We start from the raw sequence: 18,177 nt of genomic DNA on the forward strand, positions 1-18,177 counted from the left end.
AGTTTGCTGGTGTATGCAGAGGGAAAACAAAATTTGGGTTAAGCTACACAATGAGGATGAGAAGCACATGAGAAGACTGTCCAACCTATCCATTTCATTTACACTTTTTTCTTCTTTTTCTGCGTCTTCTTTCCTGATTGCTTCCATGAAACTTTTTATTATGAGTCCTTGAATTTGACAGCTATTCTCTGACTGTATTCCCAACTGTGTGCCTTGTATGGACCATTATTCACCAACACAGTTCTGCTTATTGTTATATTTTCACAGATTGCTGTAACAACAGTGGTCTGAAGCCATGTTGTCTTTTGTTGCTGATGATCCCTTCTTCCCAATGCACCTAATTATTTTCATTAACAATGAAATTTGGAAGAAGCCAGTGCGTGTAGTGGCATTACTAAAACAAGAAGGTCCTGCAGAGACAGTAACAAATGAAGGATTGAAAGTGATGCTGCACAATGTCAAGAGATACCCAACTTACACGTGAAAGGAGTCACAAAGCATGTTGTCAGTTTCACAGTTTTATAAGAAAGCATATCCCCCTTTCAACAGAACAGAAAAGTTAAATTACACTAATAGCATCGGTGATCTCAAAAGTTCTGAAAATCAACATTATACTATTCATGCCAAAAGGCTTACTTCTCTTTTTTTTTTTTTTTTTTTTTTAATGTGAGAAACTTCAGAGTTCGGCTACGAAGTGCAATCTTTCTCTCAGATTCTAGTACCTCCCAGCACCACTGGGTGGCATCGCTGTTCACTCACAGACCATTCCAAAAGTGTGCAAAAATGCCCCATTCCTCACTGCCAATTATCCACTGCCATAAATACCAAACCTAACATCTTCAAAGTGAGGCTTCTGTGCTTCTGGTACAACTAGCCTATGAAAATGCTACAGCTTTTTCTTACTACGATGTACTATTCTGAAAACAGCCCTAACGTTTGATGATAGTAGCTTTTCTGTTAGCCTGGGAAACACCTATTCGAAGACAGATCTTTAATTGAAATAATGCAAATTCTAAGTGGATATCATAATCCTGTGGCACTAGTCTAACAGAGGAGTTTAAATGTGATTTCAAATGTTTCTGTCTTTAAAACTGGGTTCTCCAGCAAGGACACCTGAAACACTTACAACATTAAGAGACGGAAACCCCTTTCCCAGTATAGTAGCAAGGAACCAAACACAGTGAACAACCAAACACATTCATCTCAGGTATGGGCATGCCTTCATTTCTCTCATACACTTCAGAGGAGAGCAGCAAGGAAGAGGTAGAAAGGTTTCTGATCAAAACTCCCCAAGACTACACAGTGACAGAAATGCACAGGAGAAAGATGTGAGATGCTGAAAGAGCAAACACTGTAAGAGAAGCAAAACCAGCTGAAAAACGAAACATGATAAGCTAAATGAAGAAAAAGCATTCAGATCAGGTACTCACTATGTTTATAATTAAGTTGTTTTGGAGTAACAGAATGGCACAGATTAGAGTGAAATCTTAAAGCAATCTATTGTAACCTCTACTTTGCAGGTTGTACAGCAGCAACACTCCAAAGCAAGGCACGTACACTGTAACTCTCAGATTCTGCTTTCCTTAGAAGTGAAGACATTTCTTTAAGAGCAAGTTCTAAGCAGATTTCCCATATTTTCATACTGTTTGTCCCCATGGTTTGTCATTATCAAAGCAGGATGTTTTACCACTTAAGTATCTGCAGACTGCATATTTTAGCTCCCTTTCTCTTGGCTGGTGCTTGGTACTTATGAAGTATCTTACCTACTACTTTGATTTCTCACCATCCTAAAGACCTGTAACATTTTGGAAGCTCTTTTATATATGTGTATGTACACACACACTAAGATCTGTTTTTCTTTGTAGTTTCTGAATACAGTTCCTTTCCCAAAGATTTCTGCCATTGTTTGCACAGCTAGCAAAGGCCAAAATTCACCTTCCAGTCCTCCCAACAGATACCTCAGACCAGGGTCCTGAGACATGTTGCCACTGCTGTTTCACCAGGCTTTGAGTGAAAGCCTGAGGACTTCTACATGCTTCACAGATTCTTATGAGAGTGCACAAGGCCAGCACCTTGAGGTCACAGGCTGAGACGGACACAGAATAAAACAGCTAAGTGGCTGCAGCCTTTGTGTGTTCAAAAATCCATGTTGTACCTTTCTTCTGTGAAAGAGCCAGTCATTGCCCTCATAGAGAGTACTTTGCTCAAGCAGAGACTCTTCCAGGTCTCTGCTTGAACAAAGATTGTTTATAGTGACTTACCAGCATAATAACAGTAATTTGTTGCAGAAATAAGTATGAGATAATTTCTTATGCCTGTTAATAGAGAATGACTTGTTGTTTTGTAGACAGATCAGAGAGCTCTTCAATGTTCTGAAGCTGTTGGTCATATGTTCAATCCTTTCTCTCTGCAAAAAGACTGACACTTGCTAACATTTTTTGTTTTCCTGCATTCCACACTGCTTGCCCACCAAGGAGCTTCTCATGGAGACTACCCACATTGCTGTGCTTCAGTGAAGCACACGAATAGGTGAGATAAGCTGTTAAGGGTGCAGCATTCCTCTGTACACGCAACAGGTTCAGCAGCTAAAAGGTTAGTCCAGTGTCAACCAGGAAACCAGCAAGCTCTTTTCACAATGTGAAAGTTTGAATGTCAGGAGAAGATCTTGGCTCTGGCAGAGACTCTCCCCTGATTCTTGTCAGACCTTTTCTGTCGATATTGAAGAAGCTAAGTCTTAGGATCTTTAATGTGGCAGGGCACAATTACCAGACATAAGAATATCTGTGGCAACATACCCTAAAAAATATCCTCATCCATCCTAGGGTGATGAGGAAGCTGACAGAAGAGCTCACCAAGCCACTCTCCATCATTTATCATCAGTCCTGGCTCACTGGGGACTGACTGGAAACTGGCCAGTGTGACACCCATCCACAGAAAGGGCCAGAAGAAGGATCTGGGAAACTACAGTACTGTCAGGCTCAGCTCGGTGCCCAGCAAGGTTATGGAACAGACCATCCTGGGTGTCATCACACAGCATCTACAGAACAGCCAAGGGCTCAGACCCAGCCAGCACAGGTTTAGGAAGGGCAGGTCCTGCCTGATCTCCTCTTATGAGCAGATGACCTGCCTGGTGGATGAGGGGAAGGCTGTGGATGTTGTCTGCCTGGACTTCAGCAAAGCCTTTGACATCGTCTCCCACAGCGTACTCCTGGCAAAGCTGGCAGCCCATGGCTTGGACAGGTGCACCCTTTGCTGGGTTAAGAATTGGCTGGACAGCTGGGCCCAGAGAGTGCTGAATGGTGCTGCAGCCAGTGGCTGGTCACTAGTCATGTCCTCCAGGGATCTGTGTTGGGCCCAGGTCTGTTTAACAACTTCATTGATGATCTGTGAGGGGATTGAATGTACCCTCAGTAAATTCATGGACAACACCAAGGTGGAGGGGAGTGTTGATGTACTGCAGGGTAGGAGGGCTCTGCAGAAGGACCTGGACAGGCTGGATCCATGGGCTGAATCCAGCAGTATGAGGTTTAACAAGACCAAATGCCTGCACTTTGGCCACAACAACCCCAGGCAGTGCCACAGGCTGGGGACAGAGTGGCTGGACAGTGGCCAGGCAGAAAAGGACCTGGGGGTGCTGGTGCCAGCAGCTGAACATGAGCCAGGGTGTGCCCAGGTGGCCAAGAAGGCCAATGGCATCCTGGCCTGTACCAGCAACAGTGTGGCCAGCAGGACCAGGGCAGGGATTGTCCTCCTGTACTCAGCACTGGTGAGGCCACATTCTGGGCCCCTCAGTTTAGGAAGGACATTGAGCTGCTGGAGCGTGTCCAGAGAAGGGCAGCAAGGCTGGTTAAGGGTCTGGAGCACCAGTCCTGTGAGGAGCAGCTGAGGGAGTTGAGGTTGTTCAGCCTGGAGAAGAGGAGGCTCAGGTGTGACCTTATCACTCTCTACAGCTCCCCAAAAGGAGGGTGTATCCAGATGGGGGTTGGGCTCTTTTCCCAGGCAACCAGTGACAGGACAAGAGGACACAGTCTCAAGCTGCACCAGGGGAGGTTCAGATTGGACATTAGGAGGTATTTCTTCACAGAAGGGGTGATTGGGCACTGGAATGGGCTGCCCAGGGATGTGGGAGAGTCACTGTCCCTGGAGGTGTTTAAGGAAAGACTGGATGTGGCACTCAGTGCCGTGGTGTGGTTGACAAGGTGGTGTTTGGTCATAGGTTGGACTTGATGATCTTACAGGTCTTTTCCAGCCTAGTTGATTTTGTGATTCTGTAATCTTATGTAACCTACTGTTTCCATGTCTTTGATGTAGGTATTGGGAAAAGAAATTAAAAAATATTGCTGGTGCATGCCTTGAGGGGGGGGGGTATGGTTGTACTTTTTATTTTTGTCTCTCTCCCCCTCACCCCCATTTGTTTTTCCCTTTCCCAAACATCTAAACATGCAATGAAATCTCAGGTGTCTCTAGTTTCTTATATCTAAAGCATAATTACAGAATAAAACTAGGGAAGGCATAAGCCCTCTAAGGAAAATGAGATACCACAAGAAAGATCAGATGTTTGTACTGCTTTTCACGATTTTATGAATGATGTTCAGTACCAAATAATTTATTACAGGTTTGGGCACTTCTACGGCCCCTAGCTCTGCATACAGAAATCCTTGCTCTTACTTACAGTTTCAAGTAAATATATATAAGTAAATATATAAGTAAATATATAAGTAAATATATTTATATACACACATATATATATATATATATGTTGTTATGGTGTTTTTTTAGCGGAATGTCAACATTCTGAAAATTCTGTTATAGAATGTCACGGACAGGTTGCCTGAGTGAATATATTAACTCCTACAATATTTCATTTCCAGTCGCCTTAGTGACAAAAGAGAGTATATTCTGCCTCAGTCAGCAGATAGGCCAGTCTCAGCATCCTGTATTAAGATACTGAGAAGATATGAACATATATTGCTACCTTTTTTTAGGGTTATGTGGTGCTAGCAGCCCAACAGCATTATAAAAGATATACCAAAACAACAATTTCATTGAAAGATGTATATAATTTGAAATGCCCTACCTTGCATATCTGAGATGCATACAGCAAAAGCTTCTTGTGGTCCAGCCTCTCCTTGTGTTTCTGCAGATAATCTCGTAAACTTCCATATGGTAAGTATTCCATAATTAATCTTAGATTCCTACGTCCTTTTACAACAATAATGAAAAATGCAAATGTACTATTTTCTTTAATTTTCCAAAGACAAGTTTTTAAATATAAGTATTTTAAAATATCTATCAATAGCCATAATACAAAATGGACTTAACACAAAAATATTAATTTATGATCTATACATCACTATGCAATTTTTCATATATTAATTAACTCATTATGCCACTTATTTAAACTTAGCAACAATGTGGATATGCTTGATAAATTAATGTATCACTAATCAACATCATCTCATCAATACTTCAGCTACTATTGCTAAGGCAAAGTAGAAGTCTGTATGTCTGTCTTGTCAAGATGAAACTGAGAATGGCAAGTGATACTGACTTGTCACCAATTTTACCATCTTTCAAAACAGCCCTATTTGGAACTGAAGATTATTTTTTTTACAGTAAGATCCTGGGCAGAGGTAAAACCCATGCTTTACTTCATCATCTTAAATGGCATCATCAATTCACTCAGATCAGTTTCTGAAACTTTTCCTGTATACTCTTTTATTGTATAGGCTATACAAAAATTGGTAACACCCCCTCTGAAATATTACATTGAGGAAAAAAAACAAGAACAGTTAAAAAATTGTGCATTCTCCCACTTAAACCCTAAATTATTTTCAAGGAAAACTTTTTTGCTTTAAAAGAAAGAAACTGGGCAAATAGTTAAAGTTATTCTCTAAATTAATCAAATTCTGCAATGAGGTGACTGAATCAACATCCACCTTGTACTGAGATGTGGTATACAACAGACGTTACTTCCTTTGTTCTGTACTCTCTAAGTCCTGGTAAATTTAGGACAAGTCAGTGACTGTCATAAACACTACCTCTCTGAATTTCTCAGTATGCATATTTAGGTATACTCAATATACTAGTATACATACCTGCACTGTAGCATACTCCTTTGTATTTAACGATGTTATCATGCTGCAGAGATTTAAGTATTTCAATTTCTCTTTCAAAGTCCCTAAGGTGCTCTTCAGTGCTATGTTGCAGCTTTTTCACAGCAACCACCTCCCCAGTATTATCCTGCAGCGGGTCATACCGGCACATCTCAACACTGCCAAAATTTCCCTATGTCACAAATGGAAACACTTGGGAATTAAAAACATGCCCACACCATTCTCTCTTTGTGTTTCTTAGTGTACATGTTTGTTCATGTAGAGTGTAGTTTTTGTTCAGAGCTCACTGTACTAAGCATTAAGATGATGTGATTAATTATTTAAGTGAAATGCCTGAAATTTCCCTGACAGAAAAAAATGCAGGATCATGGGTAACAGTTGCAAAAGAAACATATTCCATGAAAGGACGCAGACAGAACAGGAAACAAAGACAAGGAAAGGTGGTGATGTGTATCTATTTTCTATCTTTCACAAATTTCCACTTCCACTGGCATAATCCTTTTCCTGCACTTGCATAAATCCCTTTGTCTTGGTTCTTAATTCTGCTCTTTTTCTTTTTGGCTCCTCTCCCATTTGTTTCAATGCTCTGTTTTCATCTTTCTCAATTTATATTGTCTTTTATCTTCTTTTATGCAGCCATGACCTACCACTCTGTTGTTCTCCCTATGCTACGCTATCACAATCAACAACCAACCACCTGCAAACAGAAGTAGTTCTGCTACTTCACTTTCAGGCTGCTTCAGTACTTGAAGCCAAAGGAATATACAGCTAGCATGTAAAAACCAAATAAAACAGCAAAGAACCATTCTAGTAAAATAGTGCTTGGTGAAGATCTGCCAGCTGCACTTGGTCAGCTGTCTAGGTATGCTTTCACACAGCCAGGCTGCAACGGCTTAAAAAACTAGTAACCAAATGCTGATTTCTAAAGGCAAAAAAGTTCAAGGCCTATATATATCTCAAAGACATGTATTTTCCTTTTGAATTTAGAGACTTTATATTCAGACTTCTCAGAATATTCACACACAAAACCCCCAACCCCACTAGTTTTGTGCTAGACTGCTCCAGAGCGTTGTTAACTGAATATCAACTGTGTGTGTATATATCTGTATATCTATGTATCTATATAAGGATTATGTCAGGCAGCTCTTCATTACTGAAAAATACTTTAGCCTTTTGGTGTGACTGGATTCATTGTGGAGGTCAGCTAATTTTCTTCTGTGTAAGGATACTGTGAAAGTGAAAAAAGAGCACAAAGGAATGGCACACATTGCTCAGATATGACTGAAATTCACAACTTCTAAAATAAAAGTTTCACTGTAAATAATGTATATGGGGTCATCAAAAGTCAACTGAAAACCATAGTTATTTCCTAAACTATCACAGATTTTTGAAACATCTTACCTTGCCAAGCTGCTGTAAAAACTTAAGATGTCTTTCTTCAAATTGTGTTGGGTCCCGATCTTCAAAAGCACCAGAAAATCCAAGTGCTCCAATTCTCATATTTGGCAACATATCACTTTCTGTCAATAGCTCATAATCTGAGAGGCAGAAGGAAGAAGGGAAGAAAGGGAACAGAAGGCAGAAGGCACAGAGTAGTGAACAAGAGAAGGAATAGCCTTATTACAATCATGGCATGTTCTACTTTTGTTTGGCATACTTCAAGTTCAGCAGAATATTGACAGCCACCTTTATTTCTATATAGTAATTTGCAGTCAAAGATAATGATGTATTGCAAAAAACATACTAAAAAGAAAGTGAACCAGTAGGAATAAGCATTCTTTTTGATCCTGTTGTATCACAGACTCACCTGGAGTGAACAAACTATTCAAATCACGTATAATTGCTCTAAAAGAAGGCCTGAAATCTGGCTCATAATCCATGCAGTTGTTTATAAGGTTTGCAAGTTCTGTCCAGTTGGGGGCAGGAAGCTGATGCCTATCTTCATAAAACTGTAGTTTCTGGAATTAAACCAGTAAGTAATTGTACATTTTACAACCATGAAGAGTTGCAGCAGCCTTAACAGTCTCACCAGAGTAGCCAAAAATTACAGCTCTAAACCTAGACTTGTTATCTCATCAAATGTACATCTAACCGATTTTCATCAAAAGCAAGGCTGGTATAATTTAGAGTGATCAGTTCAGAAACTTCCAGTCAGTTACTGGTGGAAGATAAGAAGATAGAGAGAGATGAGAAAAATGGTGTCTCCTTTATTGGTAATTTCATAAATCCTCAACTGGATAGGTCCAGAGGAAAATTCTACTGACCTATGAGCTGGCTGAGCGCACAGCTGTGAAAAGCTCTGTGAATATTACAAAACAATGTAGGGCAATTTCTGAAATACTTAGATATCTATGAGCTAGGTCTAGGTAAACCTTGGAGATTCTTGTCAGAGCTGATTAAAATACCTGAGAAACCAGATCAGGCTTTATGGGAAGGTTACAGTACCTTTATAAAAATAATACTACCAGTATTTTTCTATCATAGTGAAGTATTCTTTCCGCTTCCAACTAAAGAAGCAAATACATATGATACAATATTTTTATGGAAAATGTCTCCCCTCCATCTTCTGCCCCTACCTGAGATAAAAGTTAACATTTTTGGTTTAGCTAAAATAGTAGAACTGTTGGAACACACAAAGTGCTACTGTATTTAAGATGTTCAGTTACTAGAATGTCAACTAAAATCCACGCATACTTTTTGTTTAAAGTGACACACTGCTGCAAGAAAGCAATAAAAATATGAACTAGATAATACTGAAAATTCTGTACTTTGTTACCCTAAAAATAGAAACGAACAACATAAAAACAAACTTCAAATAATCTCTTCTGATTATTATCTACAAGCAAAAATGTCTTTTTCCTACAGTGGTCATAGGCCACACCACTGCTGATGTGGTTACAACAGCAGATGTTCTAAATTAGAAATGTTCAAAGAATTGCTATGACTGCAGACCCAGTAATACTTACTCTTGAAGAATCCAGTGCGCTCAGTGGTTTGTCTCCTCCACTGCAGATTTCCCACAAAGTGGTACCAAAACTCCATTTGTCTGTAGCTAGGCTTAGTTGTTTGGGATTCTCAATACATTCAGGAGGAACCCATGGTATTCTCTCAAGAAGAACTGTGCAATCACACAAAGGAAACTTGTTAAGACGAATAATAAAACCAGAAAATTCTCTAACATTTGGTAAAAATTACTTCAGTATACATAGGTATTTCACTCTGTAATGTACTATTAATACTTTTCCAAGTATTTGTTCCCACCTAAAAAATCAAGTTATGGAACACGGACAAAAATACAAACAGTATTTGTGAATCAGAATGGAGGACCATTAGTTTTACTGTAAAATAAGCCTAAAAATAAAATTGCCTTAACATAATTTCCATGTTACATTGTTTCTCTGATTTCTGTATTTCCCCCAACGTTACCAAGACTTAATGGCTACCACAGAGAACCAAGATGTCAAAGAGTAAAAAGTACTTTGATAGTGGTTGGCATATTATGGCACAGCAAAAGGCACCATGAAAAAGAGTTTTACACTATCTGATTTTTAAGCTATTGCTATTGACTGTAGTAACAAATTAAAACATTGGATTGTACTGGTTCGGATTTAGAGCTCCTTAAAATGATATCTCATAAGAATAATGTAAGCTTCACATTAAAACACAGAGAATTTAAATAGTTTACTGGCAAATAATGACACTGCATTAATTATAGGCTGTTAGATACATTACTTCTTTAGACATCTATAAAAGTACCAAGCATAAAGTGTTTTTATAAGACGGAAAGACCACAATAATAATAGTAAGGTTACTTCCACCATTCCATTAGCATAACAATCTTGCACACACTTTCAATTTAATTAATTTTGCTGTTTATAAAGCATTGGAGCAGTCTTAACGGTGGATGATAATCCAATATTTTTAATATCATCAACTGACTCCAGGTATTCACCAAGAAATGCACTGAAGATGCTTTTTAACTGCCAGTCAGCATTTTCAAAAGTGCATTTGTTTTCACTTCTGAAAGTTCCTGCAAGCCATAAAATACTTGATCAAGGACACTAAATTCAGCAGCTATCTGCAAAGGCAACAGACTATATTATACACTTACAATATAATATAACAACAGTACTACCAATGAAAAGAAACGGAAAATGAGAACAGCGGGGAAAAAAGGTCACACAATTGAGAACTTATTTCCTGTAATTATTTGCTAATAAAAAAGATACACTCAAAACTGCTTGGCTAGGACTACAGAGATAATTATAAAATGACAGATAAATCAAGGAACTTACTATAACAGAATTATTTTAGATGGTGGTCAGAAAAAAACCCCAACCCCAAACTTATTTTTCAAGTCAGAAGCAATAAACAAGAAAGATAATGCAGAGACTTACTATCTCTTGGCAGAACTGTAATACTGATGCCAGGATCACTTAGCTTTATAAATGGAAGGTTTCCAGACTTCCTGTCTTCCTCTCTGATAAGCAAGATGTTTTTTGCACAGACATTTCCATGAACAAGGCCTTTATCCTCCTATAAACAGAAATGCATATTTTACATACTGACAAAAGAAGTCTTACTGTTGAAGAGATATTTAAAAACAAATACTGTACAGCATGAGGGAAATACCAGCAAATAAAATAATGATAAAATAATAATTAAGTTGATCAAACTTCAGGCACCTCACTAATTTCTCTCAAAGTTACAGTTTTCAGCCAATTTTCATTATCTTCCTGAAGTCTGAAACAATTTGATACGTGTTAACGCAGCAGAATACTCATCCATCCATTTAAAATTAATGTAAGAACATTTAAATTCTGTTAAAGGAAAGACTTATCTAGATATCCTGTCTTGAATAATGGCCTTTGTGTTGAACTAGAAAGACTCTAAGGTTGAGACCTAATGCCCAAGAAGAATGCACTAGGAGTGTGAGGAGTACAGTGTTTTCCCCTCCCAGTGGTTAACACCATGAGGAAATAGTTTATGTTCAGCTTCATGAGCCGAGGTGGGAAGTCCAGAAAGGACTGATTTGTGGAAGAGACGGGGGGAAAGCATTAGGGGAAATCTGTCTATATTTCACACTGAAACATAAAGCATGAAAAAATAATGGACATTCAACTACACTTTGTGCAAGACACAAAGTCTTTCTCTGGGTATCTACTAAATAGCTGGTATATGCCCAACCTATTATCAAACACCCTCCAGAGTTTCAAGAATTCAGGTAATAGCTCAGCCTTTCTACATGCATTAGTCTGAATCACTTGAATTCAGCCAGTAACAAAACTGAACCACTTACCAGAAAATGCATGGCTAATGCCAACTGTTTGGCTACTTCCAGCTTCCACAAAATATTGATATTATTTTTGTTCTTTTTCAAATATGTGTCCAAGGATCCAAATTTTACATATTCTTGTACAAGGATGTCTGATTCATAATGATAAAGAGAGTTACAATTAAAACCAACAATAAACAATGAAATTTCAGGACACATTCATGACTCTAGTACTACTCCTTTTTTGATACCTTTTTGGTGATCTAACTTTAAGTTTCAACCTCTGTGGTATCTGAGTATTGCCACAAACACTCTATGTTCTTTATACTTCTTCAGGGTGTGGAAGTTCACCTGATTCCTTCTCAAATGCAAAGTTACTAGATTTAATCTTTTAGGTTTAATTATTTAGATTTAATCTTTTACAGATTAGGTAAAAGTCAGTGACCATCTTTTCACCCTCACCTGAAAGGCACAATAACGTAAATACTTATGAAGCATAGTAGTGTACAGCACTATCAATGTGGTAAGCTGAGTAACATTCAAGTGATTCACTTCATAGTTGTTTACAACCTATACGTACTGAAAAACACAATGCTTTATTGACAAAAGATGCTTTTCTTGAAAACAGACAAGTATTTGCCCTAAAATTGTGTATATGTATATGACATATGCCCTCATGCAACCATCTAGCAAATAACTCCAGAAACAGGAACTGCTGTCCTCATCACTTTCTACACAAGAACTTCAAATCACATGACTGAACACCTGCCCTTAGCTGCAAGATGCTCACACTGGAAACTACCAGTACTATATCTGGCTGTAACAAATAAACAGATTTTTTAAACAAATTCGTATTACAGACAGCAAACTCTTTTTTTTTTTTGCAATTATGTGAAACAATTTTTATTGAATTTGTACATCCAAGTGTGTATACCACAGAACCAGTAAGAGCTGGTCTTCCTATTTCTTAGTAACTGCCTCTCCTTAAACTGTAATAAGTCTCCTGCCTTCAGAAAGAGAACCATTTCTAGAGGACAGGTGTGATCTAAAGGTGAAATAAGTAACCATATACATCTTTCATCAATTTATTTTCAATTATAAGCTTGATCTACTAGAAATTTTATATATAGTCCCTGTGTGTGGTACAATGAATAAAACAGAAAAAACCCCATGTGGTTGTTTTGGCACAAATTCTTGGCCAAACATACTGCTGTGCCTTTTCCAGCCTCCTAAGAGAGGTAATTTCTGATTACAGACATAAATTATGACCACAGAATCCACTGTCTCTTTTGGAAATTCTTTCTCCCTAATGAAGGTAATCACCTACATAATATGCCCATATGGTTATTACAAAATGCTTCCCTTCATACAAATTTCTAAATTTGTATGAAAAAAAATGAGTTTAGGGCAAACTGACATTTCAGCCCAAAGACTGAATGAAGAGGAAAAACTGTCGAAGTGAGATCTAGCAGCGTCTATTTTAAAACAACACACATTACCGAGTGACAACCATCCAAAATTAAGATTTCATTACAAGACGGTATAAATGTATTTCAGGTGTTCTTAAAAAAATCTTATTAACACATAGTCACAAAGCAGTAAGCTAAACTGAAAAGACATTCAACGTTTGCAGACAATGCGAAGATTTTACTGCTGCTTCGTAGTGTGTTTGTTGAGTTACATGTTTTCAGAATCATGTTTTCAGAATGGGACCTCTAAACCAAACTTCACAAAGTTATATTTTTGCTCACAAAGTCAGCATGTGTGGAAAAAGGTGGCAATGTCTGTTTCTAATCACAGTAAATGAAGATTTTTCTGGCTAGCACAGTACCTCCCTTTCTAGCTAATCACAGCTGATATGATGCAGGGCTGCAATTTTTCTTGCATTTCAAAAGCTCATTTCAGAGGCACAGCAAAACTGATCTCAGATAGTACAGACATGACTGAGTCATTTATACAGGTTATATTCACATTGACTGTACTTTAAACAAGTTTTCCCTTTTCTTTGTTTTTACTATTAACTAGTTCTCAGATACTAAGACTAATACTACTGCAATGTGAACATGTATTGGCTGTCCAGCTGGTGTTGAACTTGGGTTGTTTCGTTCATTTTTTCCCTGGTTTTACCCAAAAACAATGTCAAACTCTAATGAGAGATGTATAAAAAAAATTGGTACAAAAAGATAACTAATTTCTACTTACTCTCTTCTCCACAGACGCAGACTCCATAATTTAACACCAAATGTTTGTAAGAAAGTTGGCTCATCATACTTGCTGCTTCAAAAAAGGACTTTTTGGCAGGAGAGGGAGATTGACAAAGAAAATATATCAGTGAAAACAAAGCCCCAAAATTCTAATAAATTTACTAAAACCATTTTTTAAAATATTTTAACTTCCATCTCATTGCAAAGACCCTAATGTAACATATTTTATATTGTTTGTTGTTGGTTTGTGTTTGGCAACTGTTTCTTGTTTGGTTGGTTTTTATTTCAGTTTTTTGGTTGTGGAGGGTTTTTTCTAATTTTCTTTTTCTAAGTAACAGTACACATTCCAGATAGGTTAATGATCTCTTTTCTCTGCAGGCACGTGTATCCCAACATTTTAAAAATACTCTTTTTTTTTCCAGTGTCAATTAAGTAAATAAAGTAAACTGAAGGCAAATTCATCGTACAGGACTCACTTTCTAACTTAGTCCACCATAATGCACTATGCAGTTTCACAATTTATTTCTTTGTAGCACATTATTTAGTTAAAAGAGAAAAAGTATTATGTAATTCATCCATTACTGCAAGACCTTTTCCAAGTTTGTCAGGAAAGTTTCAAATGCTTTTATTTCTTTCTTCATTTTTTATTCCGTTCAGTGGCATCTCCACCTACACCTGTGTACTGATTATTCACCCAACCAACCAAAGTGAAAATGAGAACATTTTCCTCCAGGTGACTGTATTTTTATTTCTATACTCTGAGCTTTTAGTAACTGATTCATACTTTATGAATCAGTTAATATTCATAAATAAATATATTACCTGTGTTATCAAAATTATAATTTTTTTTTAATTGTTTTCAATAGTCCAAGGTGTATGCCTACACTGCTTATGAATACCAGCCATCTGAAATGTCTCTTTCTTTTTTACTTGTATTTTCATACAGATTTATCTTAAACAATTAAAAAGTTCACTAAATAGTGTACTGGTTCTCTCGGCTTGCTGTAAACATAGCTAGATAATTAGAAATTTGAATAAATTACATAACATAATCAAATAAATAATAAGCAGTATATGAAGTATATATTACATTCCTATAATAAACACTACTACATCTTGTGAAAGTCTTTAAATTCTCACATACACAGTCTTGGGCTCAATTACACTACCAGTTCGTTATTTTTTTGCACAAAGGCGTTTCAGGTCTGCTAAAAGCTTCACTCAAAAAGTGAGGTGTCTCAGTGATTAGGGGTGAATCAATGTATGGCAAGCTTTTCTCATACATAAATACTTCTGATTATTTGATTTGACTGGAGAATCTGAAGACAGTCTACCCAGAGGACGTGTTTTTCCATAAACAGTGGTCCCTTGTCTGTAAATAATGAATTACTGGTTAAGACAATCCTGTGGCAATACCACCTCTCCCCTGGTACTTTAATTGTATAAATTAACTGTTCTCCAGTTCTCAGTGGGTAAGCTCTGAATTCTCTCACAGATGGCAGGAACAGGGGAAATAAAGTACAAACGCGTACTTCCCACAGCCAGTCTCAAATCCATACTCTCAGTGTCACAATTCCAAGCATTAGCTTGGTTCAACATACAACCCCCTACCATATAACAAATACTCATTTATGAAGTAGATGAGTAACGCTCAAGAAAAGTAGAAAAGTAATGCTCAGCATAGCATGGACAAATGTTATGTAGCAGTCAACAATCACACCAACCTCAGAGTAGTTTCTGTGCACTTTATCCAGCACCTTTAAAAGAACTTCAGTTTGATGGAGCTGGCCATAGTCTCCCACTTCTTTCCTCACACCTCTGAAAATCTTAGTAAATGTGCCCTGTCCAAGACTCTCCTCCTAAGAAGGAAAGGATACAGATAGAAAAAAGCATAAAAAAACCTGCCTGTTTCAAAACATATCTTAAAAAAAAATCCCAGCATAAACATATGCAAATCTTTAGAGGTGTGCTGGCTGTAGAGTTCAGCTGAGAGGGAAACGAAGCAACTATATCAGAAACATCTTAAATTTTTGCTTGTTTTTTATTGACTACTCAAGGATCTCAGAAAATAACTAGCTGCAAGAACCAGAGAAGAAGCAATTCCATTAAATCTGTATTTAGACATCTCTAGAAGCAAACAACTGCTATTTGCAGTCAAAATGATGCTGCTCAATTACAAAAAAGAAATTATTTGCATTACTGGAAAACAAAATAATTTTTTTCCCACAACTCTAAGGAAAGATTACAGCAAAATCTCCTAGCTCAGGTAAGATTCTTTTAAACACATACTGAGGTTTTTAAAACTTGGTGCATATTAAACCCAACTTCTTCAGTGGAAAAAGCAACTAATGGACTTACGAATATCAGGTCCTCATTACGGATTTTGTGAAAGACCATCTGATTGACATTATTGTGTCTCTGTAGTGTAGGTGATGAAGGTACATCAGAAACGCTATTGCTTCTGAAGACTAGGAGATTTGATTTATCTGGGAGAAGAAAGAGGGAAAGGAAAACCAAAGTAAATTTGTAAAATATAGAACTAAACCAATATCATTTCAGAAGGATTATTAATGAGGGGCTGCTAATTCAACACAAACAAGATATCACATTGAGATCAGTTTATTTTAAAAGCCACACAGTATTTAATTTAAATCAAAGTCTGATATTTTCTAATCAGCAAAAGCATCTAGGTTCACTCATGAGTTTTATGTTTTTTAAGTATTCCTACTTTTGACAAACATTCTGAAAACATTCCTACCTCCTTTCACATTTAACTGCTGCAGTATTTCTAGTAACAATTAGGGACAGAAAACAGGATGTAAATTACCTTCTTTTATATTACAAAGTAGAGCAGGTCTGATACTAAAATTAAATCTGAAAAGTATATCTTTGTGGCTATCTGCTCACATCCATGATTAAATTTATTCAATAAGTTATCATTTTGATGCATATAAATTTTAGGTTTCAATGGAACAATGTTACAAAATTATTCTCTGTTATGTGCATACATATTTACTTGTTACATCTTTTCTAAGGTTTTGAATCCATTGGCTATTTTCAATCACATTTGAGAGAAGCAAAAGTTATATCAAATAGTCTGTTCTGACAAGTTTTTCTTTAAATAGGGACTGATAGAGACAAATATTAACTGTAAGAAGTACTACTTAGAAGGGCAGAATTTTAAAGATTTCATGAAGGAAATAAATATTAATATCAAAGGTAGGCAAAAGAATTAAATGCAAATTCCAGAAAAATCCAATCCTCAGGCAGGAGGTCTATTCCATGTGTATTTTTCCAGTGTTAAAAAGAAGCTGAAACCACACTGCAGACTTGGCATAATGCAGCTAAGATCAACCATGACAGAAATTCACTGACACTGTTGGTTCCATTGCCTATGGAAGTGTTCTCTGCGATACAGAATCCATTTAGTAGCTCTTTCCTTCTCAACACATGAAAACACTTGGTGGAAGAAGAAATGCTGCTGCACACAATCCACTGCAATTAAGAAACCAGTTTTGCTTCTAATCATGAAACTGGCTGCCATAATTACTTCTGGAAGACTATCTTACACCAAATTAAAATTTGGCAGACACTTGAAAACTATGACTAAGAAGATGAGCAAATAGGTCACTGAAATTTAAAAAAACCCACACAAATATATCACAGAAACACAGAATATTCTGGGTTGGAAGGGACCCACAAGAATTATCAAGTCTAACTCCTGACTCTGCACAAGACCATCCTCAGGAGTCACAGCACATGCCTGAGAGCATCGTCCAAACACTTCCTGAACTCTCTCAGGCTGGTGCTGTGACCACTTCCCTGGGAAGCCCATTCCAGTGCCCAGCCACCCTCTGGATGAAGAACCTTTTTCTGATATCCAACCTAAACCTCCCTTGACACAGCTTCAGGCCATTCCCTTGGGTCCTGTCACTGTCACCATAGAGAAGAGATCAGTGCCTGCCCCTGCTCTTCCCCTCACAAGGAAGTTTTAGACTGCAGTGAGGTCTGTCCTCAGGCTGCTCCAGGCTGAACAGACCAAGTGCCCTCAGCTGCTCCTCATAAGGCTTCCCCTCCAGACCCATCACCATCCTCGTGGCCCTCCTTTGGACACTCTCCAATAGCTTTGTATCTCTCTTATCCTGTGGCACCCAAAACTGCCCCAGCACTGGAGGTGAGGCTGCCCCAGTGCAGAGCAGAGCGGGACAATCCCCTCCCTTGCCTGGCTTGTGATGCTGTGCCTGATGCCCCCCAGGACATCCTGGCTGCCAGGGCACTGCTGACTCAGGTTCAACTTGCCATTGACCAGGAGCACCAGGTCCCTTTCCACAGCGCTACTCTCCAGAATCTCATTCCCCAGTCTGTACACACATCCAGGGCTGCCCCACCCCAGATGCAGAATCTGACGCTTTTCCTTGTTAAACTTCATATGGTTGGTGATTGCCCCATCCTCTAATTTGTTGAGGTCTCTTTAAAGGGCCTCCCTGCCTTCAAGGGTATCAACAGTTCCTCCCAGTTTTGTATCATGTATCTACCTGAGAGTCATTTAGTATTAACTTATTTTTAAGTCTTTAATCTAGAC

At 37.9% G+C, this 18,177-nt stretch overlaps 1 protein-coding gene across 5 annotated transcripts in view; it reads right to left on the reverse strand.

Moving 5' to 3' along the window:
* The window catches only part of JAK2 (Janus kinase 2), a 95,532-nt gene that overhangs the window by 11,382 nt on the left and 65,973 nt on the right, over window positions 1-18,177 (reverse strand). For 4 of the 5 annotated variants that reach the window (XM_042053964.1, XM_042053968.1, XM_042053966.1 and 1 more), the window contains 10 exons: window positions 15,954-16,081; window positions 15,320-15,454; window positions 13,594-13,681; window positions 11,416-11,543; window positions 10,514-10,652; window positions 9,083-9,234; window positions 7,924-8,074; window positions 7,518-7,654; window positions 6,099-6,288; window positions 5,078-5,202 (listed from right to left, as the gene is read on the reverse strand). In XM_042053964.1, coding sequence (XP_041909898.1) covers window positions 5,078-5,202; window positions 6,099-6,288; window positions 7,518-7,654; window positions 7,924-8,074; window positions 9,083-9,234; window positions 10,514-10,652; window positions 11,416-11,543; window positions 13,594-13,681; window positions 15,320-15,454; window positions 15,954-16,081 — 1,373 coding nt within the window. The remainder of the gene's footprint in view (window positions 1-5,077; window positions 5,203-6,098; window positions 6,289-7,517; window positions 7,655-7,923; window positions 8,075-9,082; window positions 9,235-10,513; window positions 10,653-11,415; window positions 11,544-13,593; window positions 13,682-15,319; window positions 15,455-15,953; window positions 16,082-18,177) is intronic. The other variant, XM_042053969.1, reaches the window with a different exon arrangement.

Source organism: Corvus kubaryi, unplaced genomic scaffold, assembly GCF_017639235.1.
Source record: "Corvus kubaryi isolate FWS band 111438036 unplaced genomic scaffold, C.kubaryi_AGA036_p1.0 split1-37296, whole genome shotgun sequence".
Lineage (NCBI taxonomy): Eukaryota > Metazoa > Chordata > Aves > Passeriformes > Corvidae > Corvus > Corvus kubaryi.